At 38.2% G+C, this 16,638-nt stretch overlaps 1 protein-coding gene across 1 annotated transcript in view; it reads left to right on the forward strand.

Annotated features, from left to right (window-relative positions):
• The window catches only part of LOC141426510 (long-chain fatty acid transport protein 4-like), a gene marked incomplete in the record, with an annotated part of 41,188 nt that overhangs the window by 16,847 nt on the left and 7,703 nt on the right, over positions 1-16,638 (forward strand). The window contains 7 exon segments of the mRNA XM_074085461.1: positions 6,433-6,673; positions 9,486-9,705; positions 10,460-10,661; positions 11,697-11,830; positions 12,934-12,992; positions 14,307-14,450; positions 15,771-15,844. Coding sequence (XP_073941562.1) covers positions 6,433-6,673; positions 9,486-9,705; positions 10,460-10,661; positions 11,697-11,830; positions 12,934-12,992; positions 14,307-14,450; positions 15,771-15,844 — 1,074 coding nt within the window.

Consider the following 16,638-nt stretch of genomic DNA (forward strand, 5'->3'; position numbering starts at 1 on the left):
TTTTGTTTTGCGCAAACGAACGATATTTCGATCATCTCGACGAAGATGACTTTCTTTGTCTAGGTACACGCGGAACATTTTGAAGTAGTTTGAGACGTGGCAAAATGCTTTATGGCGTGGAAAACCATAGTTTTTGAACATTGCAGATGATCGGCTATGTGTTTATACGACCAATTCTTGTCGCAAAGTTTTAGTATTACTTCTCTTGTAGATTTATCACAACTTTTATTTTTCCCCATTGTTTTTATATGAAGCAATCGCCTTTAAGACTTTTACGGCACTAAATGGCGCCAAAATTATTCGAATAATAACCTAAAACCACAAAGCGGCCGTCCGTTCTCTATATAAATTTGAATAAAAAATAAACTATTCAGCGTTCTTAATTATATGACCAGCCAGTAAGTAGTAATACTAGGTTTAGATGTAATGTATAAAGTTTATAAATTTATTTTTTAGCCAATTATAATATGTATAAATGAATTTACCGTTAGTACGGAAAAGTTTTACGATACCGAGAGAAGTACAAAAATATACATGCAGTTAGTAACACTTGTCAGTTTGAAAAAATCTTCTCTATAAAAAATCGTTCTTAATTATATGACCACAACTGTATACTTTATATACAGTCACCTGCATTCATATCTGCCACAGCCGAGCTGCAAAAATATCTGACACGTCGAAATAGAGTTGTATCAGATATTTGTGCACGCTTGTTCTGTCAGATATTAGTGCTAGTGACTGTACTTGCATCAATTGTTATCCATCCTACATATGTTTATTAGATTTCAAGTCAATCCGAAAACTGAAAGTGAATCAAAATAATTTGCGATACTTAGCTTATAAAAGGATAAGGGACATTATACAGATGAGTACTATAGTGACAGTTAGTTTTGTATGCATTTGCTAACACAAAAAAAAACGCACGCATATTAACATGCCTGAATGAGGCGAAAAATATATCGACATTAGTTCTCGGAGCAAACACGATAACATAATTTCTGCTTCTCTTATAATTAAATTTGTAGTAGATACTGAAGGAGTTATAGAATGCCAGTTCACTTTGCGTAGCAGTCGTTTAACTGGGTACTAAAATACGCGAAGTCTGAGGAGCCGCTTCATGACCTTTCGAAAATAGCAGTAGTAAATGTCTCGTGTCTACGAAAGATAGAACAGGTTACGTACGTTGTGAGATGACGCTGATGATCATAGTTAATTGAAAATTACGTATGTAATCGAAACCATTCCTAATCCTTACCTATATATAGACCAAAAGCCAATTATAAAGCATCTAGGTAGGTAGGTAGAGACTAATTTCTCACGTTCCCGCTCCCGCAACCAGAGTTTAGAGTCTAAAGTATTGTGAATATTAACATAAGTTCCTAATTTCCTAACTCCAATTTTTTCCTGATCTGTTTGTTTCTATTGTATCTATTCGTAACTAGGCTAGGTTTCGGAGCTAAGTATTTAGTAGGCAATTGTTTTTCGCTATATTGAAAACGGCTACCACGCACGGCTATAGTATATACGATAATATAGTCAATTAGGTATATAGGTTATATTCATGGCGCAGTTCAAATACTTAACATAATAACTGTCTACTTCAGTTTACTTGTTTACACCTTTCAAAGTCAAAAGTCAAAGTCAAAATATCTTTATTCAATTTAGGCTATAACAAGCACTTATGAATGTCAAAAAAATCTACCACCGGTTCGGAAAATCCGGCATGAAACTCAACGAGGTATATTTTTTTAAACAGATTTACAATAGGTATTAATAAATTAGTATCTATCACAACACAAGTATTTAACACAACTTTATTTTTAACACAGTAGGTTCGCTATTAGAAGGGATCGCTAAATGCGAATCGGAATTATTTCCAAATATCCCTGTCCATGATAATAATCATTAACTTTATAATACGCCTTAGATATTATTGTCTTCTTGACAATATATCTGAATTTTGTATCGGTTTAATTTGTAATATTTTTTGTAATTTAATAAATGTATGCAATTTCCCAGAAAGAACTTTTTGGTTTTAGCCAGTCCGTAAGATGGAACTTTAAGCTTCCCTGTGTTTCTATTTCTTTGTTTGATAATAGGTAGATTATATGAAAATAGGTTGCCACCCCTATCCTATTAAGTATGTTTCGTAAGTATTTTACCTACTTTGACTGGGCAGCTAGAACCGCTAGACCTATATTTTTGAAGGAATAGTTTTCTTATACTAAACTTCTTACTAAAAATCCTAGACCAAATTCAGGGAGGAAAACCATTGATATTATTCATCGTCAAGCATATTTTGTTTTATTTAAAGAATAGTCACCCAGGAAATAAAACGAAAAGTCCCGCGGAAAAGGCACGGAGGTTGGGATTAACAAAATTGCCTTAATAAGGCCCCATTTAAGTATTGGAGCATACTACCACAGAATCAAAAGCAGCTATCGAATACATACCTGGCAAAGGATTTATAGTAGTACTAGCTTTTGCCCGCGACTTCGTCCGCGTGGAATAGTAACTTTGGGAAGTATTTAATTTATTTAGTGTACCTATTCTGCCAATAATAGCACATAGAAACTTCTACGGTTTACTGAAAATAACTTAATCACGTGCCGAAATGGCAAGTTTAATAAAGATTCATCGATTTATCTTCGATAATGACGACCTTCCATATGAACTTTCATTCCCTATTTCATGCCCTCACAGGTCGAATTTTCAAAAAAGCTCAAACAAATAACGACTTATTTCTTATTAAGTGTCTAAATGCCAAGTTTCATGGTTTTATTTTCGACAGCGACGAACTTCCACCATATAAATGTTTTGCTCTATTTGTCGATCCTTGTTTTTTGGATTGCTCCTCTACCACTCAAAGGTTGACTGGCAGAGATCCCTGCAGGGATAAGTCCGCCTTTGTACTTAACACAACTTTTATTTATGTAACCTTTTTGTTTTTCCTTTTTGTACAATAAAGAGTATAAACAAACAAACAAACAAACAAACATAAACTTTCACCCCCTATTTCAACCCCTTAAAGCCTCTTTTTCGCAATAAAAGATAGCCTATGTTCTTTCCCAAGGTCTATTCTATCTCTGTACCAAATTTCATCCAAATCGGTTCAGCGGTTTTTGCGTGAAAGCGTAACAGACAGACAGACAGACAGACAGACAGACAGACAGACAGACAGAGTTACTTTCGCATTTATAATATTAGTATGGAGTATGGATATTAGTATGGATTTTCAATAATTACAATGGATATTGTAACATAACTAACACAATAAGGTTCAATTTACAAGTCAATACATGTGGTCGCTAAAACGCCTGTACCTTTTTAAGGGTTAAATATCCGCGCCTTGCCACAAAAACTTACACGTCTTAGAGATGCGTGAAAAGGCATTTTTCTTTGAACTGGTATGTTTAAACACATGTTAAACGAGTGTCTAATTTTTGTGGTACCTACCTAACGAGAGTAATGATCAAAAAAGAGAAAAAAACTAGGTCGAATCGAGATACAAAAAAATCGAATTTAATTACTCTCTCTCGCTTATCTGATAAGAGATAACGAAATGATGGCAGTGGCTGCTGTTCTCGTAGGTTTTTATATTACATAACGGCTTGTATGTGTATATTTTCATTCGATGTAGATACAAAAACGAAAACATTATACTGCTCTACAACTTCTAATGATCATACATTCATTACACATGTAGGTGATTGACGTCGTTTATGAAGAGACGTTGTTGTCAAGAGACCACGATCATAAGATCGAGTGTGTCCTCAGAAGGACAGTTTGTTTATGTTCTCAGAAGAACAGTTGTTTGTTTTCCTCGTGCAAGATCATCGCAGTATTTCTACATCTTCATCTTCAAGCCTCGAGGAATCTTCGTCGTACTCCGGAGAGCGGAGACTCGCTTCACTCGAAGTACATCGGAGCTACGACGACATGTTCACTCCTCGACGGCCGCGCGCAGAAAAGAGCGAAGACGATTGCCGCGCGGAGTTTTGTAAGACGCGAGCGAGAGATCCGAGCGTTGCATAGCTCACGCATCCTCTCGCTCATTTAGAGCGAGAGCGCGGCGAACGATTCTGTCCTCCGGGAACCTCGCACTAGTTGCGCTTTGTTTATATTGTATATATTAGATCATTTTTGTAAATAAACTCTTCTTCTTCTTCTACACGCAATCAATTAGGGTGTTTCACTTACCTGCCACCAAACATCCCTAAACACACATAAGTACTCTACAAGCTAGAACTCCACTCTAGAAGCGTATAAATGATGATGTTAGATAAAAAAAACAATAATGTTTATCTGTCATCCCATTCTACTAATATCCCGCACTTCCCACTAATATTATAAATATGAAAGTTTGTAAGTCTGTTTGTTTGTTTGTTCCTTCATCACGTCTAAACCGCTGAACCGATTTAGATGAAATTCGGTATACAGATAGCTTGCATCCCGGGGAAGGATATAGGATAGTTTTTATCCCGGAAAATTGCATAGTTCCAGCGGGATAGGGAAAACCGAAGTCTACGCGGACTGATGAGTGGCTGGTAACGGCTAGTTTATTATAAAGTACTTACCTATCTGGGCTAAAACTCGAAGTGAGCATCACTTTTTACCCTAAAATTAGACGCCATTGAGTAGGTACCTGAAGTACCTAATTTGTTTTAATGTTCCAACATAAGACCTATGACCTTACTTTAGTACTTTACTTAGTCTTGCCCCTTTGTACATACCTATATTACCTATAACTCCAGTTTAAAACAACTTTGTCATTTACCAACCACAATGTCCATTCCAGTTTGGATGGGAGTCTAAGTACTTATGTGATACATAATTATTTCCTCAAGAGGAATGGACCTTTGATCGCTGTGACAAGTATTATTATGCAAAGACTCATGTGCATGTATCATAATGTTTGTCAATTACATTTGTTTCTTTATATTTGTACAATGGAGTGTTTACATACCTACATACTAAGTCATAGCGCAGTCCTTAAGCGTAGCTTATACTTACTTCTTTCTCTTGGCATTAACTGCCTATAGTCTCCAATTTCCATACTGTATGATCTTCGAAACATTTTTAAACTCATCTTTTTTGTCTTTATCTTTTCGATTTTTTTTTCGTAATTAACCACTTTAAAGTAACAATGTTACTTAACCTTAGGGACAACTTAATTTTTATTCATTGCCAATGCACCGATTGGACTTGAATTGAAAAAGGTATTGTAAATTCTTATAAATTACGTTAATTTTACATTAACAACACAATCAGAACATACCACACACGTGTTACATATACATCGGGGTTTTCGGTGCGGGAATGTTTGACATTAGCCAAAGAGTAGGTATTGACATAAAAAACAGAATGCACTGTGGTAGGTTTCTGCCTATCGAATATTTAATTGAAAAAAAAAAGAAAAACATAATATTTATATAAATGAAAAGAAAGATATGAACCTGTTCTTAAGTCCCTACTCGCGCCTTTTACAATTACCGACGTAGAAAGATCGTTTATTTCGTTGAAATGGATATTTACAGAAAGGCACCGTAATTTGACTGTTCCAAATATAGAAAAAATATTAATATGTATTTTGTTACGAAAATCGCGTTAACTGCATGAAATTTTAATGTTATTTTTATTATTATCTTATAAGATAAGCCTTATAAGGCTTGGTAGTAAAGCTAAAGTACCCCCTAAATTAGTTAAGATAAAATTGTATTATAGTTTGTATACATTTCGCAGAGAGGTAGTTATTCATTAGGCATAATAAGATTTTTTCAGACTAACCTCTCTGTTTATCTCTACTCTTCCTGAAATCATTCCCGCACCGAAAACCCCGATGTATGACATGACATATAAAAGCTACAAATGTGACAAATGACTTGCAGAAGTCAGTAACGATTTGTAGCTTTTACAATGATGATGACTCGATGAAGTCAAGAAGTCTTGTAAACTCTCACTTTTGAGGCCCTGTGAGAAGATTGTAAAATATCGTCCATCTACTTTCTCAACCTCATATCTACCCGAATTGTATCAAACAATTGAATCAACACCATCATACTTAACATGGTACGTGGTTGAGAAAATACCTACCAGGACGATATGCCTGCCTGTAGTAGTCAACCTTTTTTGCAGGTGGTAGGACCTTGTGCAAGGTCCGCCCGGATTGCTACCACCATCTCGCTCGCTAATCCTGCCGTGAAGCAGCAGTGCTTGCACTGTTGTGTTTCGGCGTGGAGAGTAATACAGCCGGTGAAATTACTGGCACCTGAGGTATCCCATCTTAGGCCTCTAGGTTGGCAACGCATCTGCAATACCCCTGGTGTTGCAGATGTTTATGGACGGTGGTGATCTCTTACCATCAGGAGACCCACTTGCTCGTTTGCCATCCAGTCGAATAATAAAAAAAGTTTAACACGCAATCGTTTTCAGATAGCGTCCAAGTCCAACCAAGTGTCGCGCGTGATGCAAGAGCACGTTGGCCTGAAGCGCGGCGACGTGGTTTGCGTGTTCATGCCCAACTGCGCCGAGTACGTGTGCACGTGGCTGGGCGTGGCCAAGGTGGGCGCCGTCTCCGCCCTCATCAACAGCAACCTGCGCCACAAGCCGCTGCTGCACTGCATCCAGGTCGCCAAGGCCAAAGCTGTGGTTTTCTCTGAACAACTGGCTGACGGTAAGATTTCGATACAGCAAAGGCTGTGAAAATCTGCTGCTTAGCATGCGTAAACCACTTCCATGCATGCATGCATACATTGTGTTCTAGCAGTTGAATTATAATTCTGAAACTTCCAAATAAATCCCATGGTGGTCTTAAAAAGGTAGAGGCAATTTAGCGACCACATGCATTGACTTGGAAATTCTACCTTATTGTTTTTGTACTAAGTTACAGTATCCATTGTAATTATTGAAAATACTACTAGCTTTAAGAATATCCTTTGATGTATTCGATAGCTGCTTTTGATTCTGTGGTTGTATGCTCCAATAAACGGGGTCTTATTATGGGTTAACATGCCATACAAAACACCCGTGCCAAGTTTCGTAACGAGTCCACCAAGCAGCTACAATTTTAAAATTTTATCCCTATGACGAGTGAATATTGGGATCAAAAATAATATGTAGCTTTTATGTTATTCCAGAAGTCCAGGTACCTATCTCCATATCCAATTTTATCCAAATCCGTAGGTACCGCCATTTAATTTTTATCGTGAAAGAGTAACAAAAGCACGCGCGCACATTATGGCCAAACTTTCGCATTTATAATATTAGTAGGATATAATGGGTAACATAATTATATTTTTTCCATTGGGGGAGATACTAATATAAAGTGTAGTGTATCACTTGGTAACTAGCAAAATATTTTTTGCTCGGGTGGCGTAGGTAAGATCATGCTATATACGCTCACGATTAGATGTATAGGTACTGTAGAATTCCTTAATCCGCTCTTGATTCAAAAGCGTATGCTCACCGTGAAATAATCGTGGCCAATCTGCACATCTGGGATGGAAGCGTTGTTAATTAATTACCTTCCCTCCTTACTTATTCTTTTATCATATCCACTATTTTCAGTTTCTTAAGTAATACAAAAAGAAACGCGTACTTAACCCTTTTTACAGAATCATTTCATTGCATGTCTACCTATCTATCGGTCAAAACAAAGTGTTTTTCCGCTATGCAATCATTGTTTACGTTACTTGAAATCTTGACCGATAAGCACTAAGTACCTACGCAGGAACACGTGTGTACTCATTCAGAGGTTAGCGTCACTCATGTGCAAAAATAACTGTAGGGCTACTACGAAACTCAAAGTTCGTATCGTACTGTCCCTCTCGCTCTCGTATTAAGTGTCGAGTTTCATAGTAGCCCTGCTAGTTTTTGTGAGCACGATTCTACTGTCAAAGATTCTACGCAAGGTTAAAAATAAAGTCGTCGCGTCGCATCGCGAAAAACCTCCAATACGGAATACCTACCTCCTTCTACGTATACGTTATGCCTATCCAATTTATTAAAAGTGTAAACAAACAGATTTCATCAAAATTCTTGTATACACACACACACACTGGATCAAATCAATAACACATTTATCTATAATTCGTGTCTTTTAACTAGATCATCATCCCATCCCAGCCTATATACGTCCCACTGCTGGGCACAGGCCTCCTCTCAGAACAAGAAAGGAGGCCTGATCTTTAACTAGATGTCTAATCACTTTTTTCACCAAAATTCACTTGATTTCCATATTTATTTTTCATTTGAAAAATCTTCGTCAAAATCTGACGTTATTTCTTGATTGAAACGTGTATAATCTGTAGTAGCATAGAATAGCGTAGATGGTGGAAAATTTGTCACTTTAAAAATCGATTAATGCGCGGATGAATAAGCGATTTTTATTTACTTCTATAAAATAAAAAAATAGTTACTTACTGCTTTTATAATTGAATAAACTTCTCCATCTATTCCATTGTAAAGGTTGCCTGGAAGAGATCGCTCTGAAGCGATAAGGCCGCCTATTGCTCAGAAATACTCACCTCGGAAATACCTCAGAAAGTCTCTGTGTATTATATACCTGTTTTCTGTAAGTAATTGCTTGCTATGTGTAGGTGTGCAATAAAGAGTTATTGTATTGTATTGTATAAACAGTCTTTTGAATTAAAATCAAAAATTCAAATCATTTATTCAGTAAATAGGCCGCAATGGGCACTTTTACACGTCATTTTTTAAACTACCAGCGCTTTCGGAAAGACCATCATTGCCAAGAAGAATGCGCCGCAAGAAACTTGGCAGAAAGTATTTTTTTCATAATAATATAATTACAAATAAAATACTTAAAAACTATAGTATATAATTAAAGAAAAAAATACAAAAAATAACAATAATAATAATACAGGGATGTATGGGGTCCCTTAGTTAAAATACTAAACACTAACTATATCTAAACTATATTACGTTCAGTGGAAGTGTCAAATGCTTCCACCGTCATAAATTTTAAAATAAATCAAGTATTGTAAATAATAAAATATACAAAAATACGTTGATCTATTCAATCAATAAATAATCGATTTACTGAACAGATTAATTATTTGTCAATAGGTTCTAGGTTTTCTTTCACATCACTTAATGTCTATGGTCGGGTTAATGGCGTCTTTGTTTACGTTTGTCATAAATTGGATCGGAATACAATATACATCGAGGTTCATTTTCATTAAATATGCCTAAAAATCTTTCTACGAGTAAAAGTCAGTTTTATTTTCAATCTGATTCAAGGTCAAATTTGTTTTAATTTACCTTACACAAAAAAATATAAGTACATAGATATAATAGTCCTAATTCAGGACATCCTTTTCTCCCCATATCAAGGACTTTACTAATGCGTAAATCAACCAGTCCCTTTCATTGACAAAGAAACGACGCCCCTCATCCTTTGCGGTGCTTCTTACAACTCTGTCGTGAAAACCAGCCGTCCATTCAACAAACTTGTAACATTCCAGCTATCGCCGAAGTCCGCGACCAGCTCCCTCCAGACATGAAGCTGTTCCAACTGTACGGAAAATGCGCCCCGGGCGTCCTGGATTTCAGCGCCGAGATGGATCGCCACCCGCCCGAGTACCCACTGGTCACAGAACAGCTGTACTACAAGGATACGCTTCTTTACATCTATACTTCGGGAACTACCGGGATGCCAAAGGCTGCTGTGTTGCCAAACTCCAAGTATGTTTTGCAATTTTTTTTCGACGATTGTGATTTATGAAACTTTTTTTGACGATTGTGAAACTATTTTTCTTGAAGGTATAGGTACAGTCACCAGCACCAATTTTGTGTTTTCGTATGCATAATTTATTTATTGTCCTGGTATTACACCCGGGTTTTTAAGCTGTGGGCCGCTTGACGCGAGACGTCACTCAATGCACTAACATATGTCTCGAGTATTCGAGACTGAATTCGTAATAGTTTTCCAGTGACTCTTGTTCTGTTATTTTTTTATTGTTGACATTGTTGTTATGTTTTATTGTAGTTAAATTGTTAATTGTTACGTTTTTCGTTGTTTTTCCTTCATTGTTGTATGAAAGGATGGAGTCCTCAGTCAAAGGACGAGCTGCCCCGTACCTTGAGATCCCCTGAAATGTCACTTTGACAATGACGAAACTTTGTTTCACTGTTGCCTGACACCCCACTTTTCCGCTTTTTAGCCCGCGTTTTTGCCACTGGCCCCGCTATCCGCGTTAAGCTAACGCGGATCCGCTTTTTTAAAATATACACGAACAACTTTTAAATGTTACCACTTGCTCGTGGAAAAAGGTGGTAAATTCAAAACATCGAACGAACGAAACAGCCGAACGCTTACGGTGCAGGTACTATTCACACTTGTAGCGTATACTCAGAAAAAACCTATGCTGCTTGCGGTGCGGCTTACGCTGCAAACTACTTCCCCTAATAAACCTCTAATGAAACTTTTCCCCCCCAGGTATTTACTGATCGTGCTAGCCACCGTCCACATGCTGGGTCTCCGCGCGTCGGACCGCATGTACAACTCGTTGCCGATGTACCACACAGCCGGCGGCGTGGTGGGCACGGGCGCGGCGCTCGTCGACGGCATACCCTCCGTCATACGGCCCAGGTTCTCCGCCTCCAACTTCTGGACGGACTGCATCAACTACCAGTGCACGGTATGAACGAATGTTTTTTTATTGTGGGGGACATCTCCAGTACCTAATTATGTAGTTTTGTATGCGCTTATTAAGGATCTAGTGTAAAACTGGTTCGAATCTGTTGACATTGGGAACTTAAACAAAACTGGTGTACGTAAATGCAAGGTGTTTCATAAGGGTCTCACTACACGTGTCGTCTCGGAATTGGCGTAAGCCAATCAAAAGGAGCTTTATGTTCACGTACAAAGAACAAAACCGACTAGCTTAAGCTCGGCACAGCTGTTCGACAGTCCGTCCTTTTCACTCTCCCATGCCCGACAGACGACATGGTGACGTGGCCAGATAAGAGGGCCTGCTCCGAAAATCGAAGTTCGAATTGTATTAAATCAGTATAAGTGTCACAGGAATGACAGGAACTTCGATTTTCTAATTTTGGAGTAGCCCCGCAGCCAAACTGGCTGCATGAAATTTGTTCAGGTAACTTAAAACTGGTGACTTCGCTATGGCGTCCTAGTGACTTAACCCTTTTCTGGGCCCCACGAATTTAGATAATAACGTGCTACTACAAAATAAAATCATAGTTTTATGTTGTTTACCTATGAGGGATTAATTTAAAAACGAACAATATACTCAGCGGCACAAAATTTGGCTCACCCTTCATATAAAATTACCTACCTATTAATGCATACATTTGAGGGCCAGATTTTTTGCCGCTCAGTATATTTTTAACGAATTCAAATGATTTTGTACCGTATTTTGTATTTAGTAAGGTCGAATATTTGTGTAGGTAATTTTTTTTGGTTTCTATATGCACTATGCCTGGAAAAGGGGTTAAAGCTCTTATCGTGTGGACGTATAGCTAACCTTAACTCAAATGCTTCTTTCACTCTGGATTGCCTGATATTCACTCCATCCATGTTATACTCCGAAATTGAAATTGGATCTTCGTGTCATGCCGTCCCGCTCACGCTGATAGGAATTAATGCAATATTGAGAGGGACAGTGTGACATGAACATGAAAGTTGTGAGTCGACGTTGGTGGTATGGTCGCAGGTGGCGCAGTACATCGGCGAGATGTGCCGCTACCTGCTGGCGCAGCCGGCGCGCGCGACGGACGCGCAGCACCGCGTGCGCATCATGGTGGGCAACGGCATGCGCCCCGCCATCTGGCAGAGCATCGTTGACAGGTAACCTATGGATTTCAGACTGTTGCCGTAATTACGTGACCTAATTCCGGTTAATATTTACGCTTGCAATGATTTTTCAATTAGGATCATACTTGAGTTATTTATCTTATGTTATTTTATATTAACACCTACGGTATATTAACACCTACGGATGATGTGATCCGAAATAAATAGTTTTGAATTTTAATTTAAATGTATCTGTCTAGCATTTCATAAAATGATAGTCAGCTTATGTGTGTGGTACAGTCGAGTTCGTAAACTTCTGAGCAAAAGTTAGATCAAAAATAATATCTGAACACGCTTCTACGCCGTTAACATTAGTCGTATTCACATATTTTTGATCAAATTTTTACTTAGAAATTTAAGAACTCGACTGTACCAATTTCAAATTAAAGTTTCTTGCTAACTGTAGGTCATTTCTTTTAATACCCAACAGGGTCAGAGATCAGTTATGACTGCGGTGCTAGTAGAACTACCCATCTGCCAAAATTACGTTTTTCTTTTGCCATGTATCCGAAATCTGATCGAGCGTTAACCGAAGTTCCTCGGCTAATTACGTAAAAACGTGACGTAATTTCGGAGGATGTGTTGCTATTGATTGAAATATTATTGGAGGTAGGTATAATCACATTGAAATTCGGTGGAGTAATTCCTGCGCTTACGATGCCAGCTGAATAAGTTAGAACGGAAAATCCGCCGCCGAACTTCGGTCACGTATCTTCAGCATAACATCATAGTGTGCCTAGACACAAATTAATCCGGATACGGAATAATTTTAGAGCACCCTTATCTAGGCCAAAAAAGAGCTCTCTCCAAAGATCTCACAATAGATGAACTACAAAAGTATCAAAAAAGTAGGTAGTAACATCAGTTTGATTGGTTTTGTTATAACAAAAACAAACAAAGTCTAACGTCTCGAATTTAGCTGGTCTCGTCAATAAACCATATTCAATTAATGTCGTACCATATTGAAATGTGCCCTAATTCATTGTCCATTGAATAAAAGAAAAAACAACAGTCATCGGGGTCACGTAATTAGACTGTATTGTTATTTATAATTGATGAAAGAATAAAGCTAATGTTTGTTGTGACATCGTTTGCAGGTTCAAAGTGCCGCAGATAAATGAAATATACGGCGCGACGGAGGGCAACGCTAATATAAGTAAGTTGATTCAGTATTCAGTATTTATTTATTGCAACACCTTTTACAAAAAAATATAAAAAATTATGCCCCGTTGGGGCGTGGCAATTTTAAAATTAATTACATTCATTAACTTATAACTTATACATAAGATATTATGCTATTTTAACCACATGTAATCTTTAGCAAGAGGTTTAAGGAACACTTTATAAATTAACTTTATGTAAGGTATCTAAATAAACTATACATTTATCTAGTAATAACATAAACTTAGAACTTATGATATTTTATCACTATTGCAAACAAAAAACATATTATTCCTCTTGTTTATTTACGATAGTTATACTTTGCACCTACTTATTTACCTAATGTATTTATCTAGAACGACGCGTGTTTGTTCGTGTTGATGATAAAGTTTATTTTTTAAAGTTTTTTATCTGAGCAGGTGCAATGTCACTGTTTTTGTTTTTTCTGGTGGCAATGAGATGTCAGGTCAAAGTCCTTTTTAAGAACTTAGATCTTCGTAATGCACATACATTATAATAATAATATATTTATCACCTGGACTTGTTGGTAAGTACCTACTTGCATATTCTTGATTGCATGAAATCCTTTTTCAAGAGAACTAAAGCTAGTGACAAGAGGGTGTAATTTTGTTCTAAATTTAACTAAATTTACTGAAGCGTAAGCGACAGCGACCACTGCTATTGGTACGCGTTACGATGACGTAATGTGGCGTGATAATAGTGCGGGCATTGGAACTTATTAGACCATCGCCCAACATGCGATCCTGACAACGTTTGTTGGGCGAGCGGGGTATTCAGTCACTTCAGCTCTCCACTGACTGGTGCTTGTATCATTTTTAGCACACTTTGATGACGGGTCACGAATTGAATTCAAGTCCTTTTATTCTGAGAGGAAGCCTGTGCCCAGCAGTGGGGCGTATGTTACCACGTTGTGTGTACCTATGTTAGATGATAATGCAAATACAGGCATCAAAAAGTCAGGAAACCTACGTGCAGTCACGAAAAACTTATATGTTTTAAGCAATTCTTGTACATTTATTTCGTTGTTCTCTGACACCGTTCTAACGATTCCAATAAAATTTGGTACGCGGGGGCTTTCCGAGAGGAAGAATCGATCTAGCTTGATCTTATCTCTGGCAAAACTCGTGTTTCTGAGTTTTATCCCGAGCGACCTTGGTCACCCAGGTGCTGTACCCTTATGTGTAATTTTTCGGTTACAAAATAGAGATTTTAACGCGAACGCGATAGAGACGTATTTTGTAACCGAAAACTTACACTAAGGGCACTGAACATTGTTCGTCGTTTACAGTAAACGTGGACAATACCGTGGGCGCGGTCGGGTTCCTGCCGAAGATCCTCCCTGCGCGCGCGCTGCCCATCGCCGTCGTCCGCGCCGACGAGAGCGGCGCGCTCGTGCGCGGCCCCGACGGATACTGCATCCGCTGCGCGCCCGGTACGACCCATATTTATTTGCTACTAGCTTTTGCTCGCGGCTTCGCCCGCGTGGAACTCGGTTATAGCGCGCTGTTCCCTCGAGAACTGTGCATTTTTCCGGGATAAAAAATAGCCTATGTTACTCTTTGGCCCATAAACTATCTCTATGCCAAAAATCACCTCAATCCGCTCCGTTTCTACGTGAAAGACGGACAAACATACAAACACACACACTTTCGCATTTATAATATTAGTATGCAGTCATCATCATCATCAGCCGTCCACTGCTGAAGAAAGGCCTTCCCCTTAAAACACTACCTATTAATGAAATTTCTGCATGAAGCATTTTAGGAAGTACAGTCAGCAACAAAGATATGTAAACAGCCAAAGTGCAAAAAATATGTATACACGACCTTAATGTTCAGGCATTAAAGTCCTGTATACATATTTTTGGCACTTCAAACGTATGTATATTTTTGTTGCTGAATGTACCTACAGTCGTCTTCAGATATTTCGGAGCGGCCAAGGTGGTCAAAAATATAGAGACATGAACTCTAATATTTTAACAATAGCGTGCATGTGCCGATATTTTTGACTACCTCGGCCGCTCCGAAGTATCTGATGGCGATTGTACCTACTGCTGTCAAATATATAATAGGTAAACTTACCTATTATTATATATTGTACTTGTACAATTTTCATTTGAAGTCAGACTCCAAATCACATTATACCTCATCTATGATTATTTAGTCCAGACATAGATCTGCATTAAATCAATAAATGTACAGATACTTATATTTTGATGATTCCGTAGTATAATTTTTGCGTTTGGTATAAAGCTTTGTACTTAGATACGAGTAGGTTAGAGATACTCTAATGAACACGTTCTATTCATCGCTGTCCAGTGGGTAGAGACACGTATAAAACAAAAATATAACAAACCATCAGACTGTTGAAGCCGTGGTGGCAGAGTGGTTTGACCTATGGCCTCTCAAGCAGAGGTTCGTGGGTTCAAACCCCGGCTCGCACCTCTGAGTTTTTCGAAATTCATGTGCGGAATTATATTTGAAATTTACCACGAGCTTTACGGTGAAGGAAAACATCGTGAGGAAACCTGCACAAACCTGCGAAGCAATTCAATGGTGTGTATGAAGTTCCCAATCCGCACTGGGCCCGCGTGGGAACTACTGCCCAAGCCCTCTCATTCTGAGGGGAGGCACACCCTGCTGTGGGACGTATACATATAGGCTGGGATGATGAGACTGTTACTATACAGGCAGCCTAGCTAAGTAATAATTTTAATGGGTAATGGCTAAATGATAATTTGTTTTGATTCCAGGCGAGCCGGGCATGTTCATCGGCCTGATTGCTCAGGGGGACGCCTCAAGGGAGTACTACGGTTATGTCGATAAGGTATTTACTTATTTTATTTATAGCCCAAGTATCGCTGGTCTCTCGACGCCGTTGTCAGCTTTCATGAATTCATTGTGCGGTTAATTTCAAGAGTACGTATCCGAAGTGTGACAAATGGGACTCTACGCTACGCCTTCCCTCCGTCGGTCTGTCCATCAGGGGCTGTAGGTACTTCTAAAACTGTAAAAGATAGAAAGCTGAAATTTATGCATATGTAGTGTGGATTTATTTCTATTGGCGCTACAGCAAAAAAAAAATTAAATTAAATTAAATATTAAGGGGAGGGGGATCCCCATACAATAAACTTATTATTTTTAATTTTAATATCAAAATAAAAAAACTACCACACGTTTGATCGGTTTTCATTATTTGTTGATATGCAATTTATTTGTATCATTCAGAGTTCGAGGTTTGTTAGGTGTTCGTCAAAGAGATAAAATGAAAACAAAAAAGTTAATCCCAATACAAGAAACGTATTATCTCTATAACGTTTAAACGTCAAATTTGAAAGAGAAATAAATAAATATACTGCATATCAGATTTGATCTTGATCCTTATCCCATAGGACTTAGGACGACGAAATCGCGTCACGCTTCGCAAAGGAGAACTGTGCGATACCTGCGACCATAGGCGTGCCTTGGGTCAATTCTATTATTGCGTGCGGCTCTTCCCCACATCATGATAGGCAAGGCACTGGCTACTCAATGCGCACACCAGTTCAAATTCAAATCGTTTACTCTGTGAATAGGCCGCTATGGGCTCTTTTACAGGCGTCGTATTTTTTTAAACTACCA

This window comes from Choristoneura fumiferana, chromosome 3 (genome assembly GCF_025370935.1).
Source record: "Choristoneura fumiferana chromosome 3, NRCan_CFum_1, whole genome shotgun sequence".
In the NCBI taxonomy this organism is placed as follows: Eukaryota; Metazoa; Arthropoda; class Insecta; order Lepidoptera; family Tortricidae; genus Choristoneura; species Choristoneura fumiferana.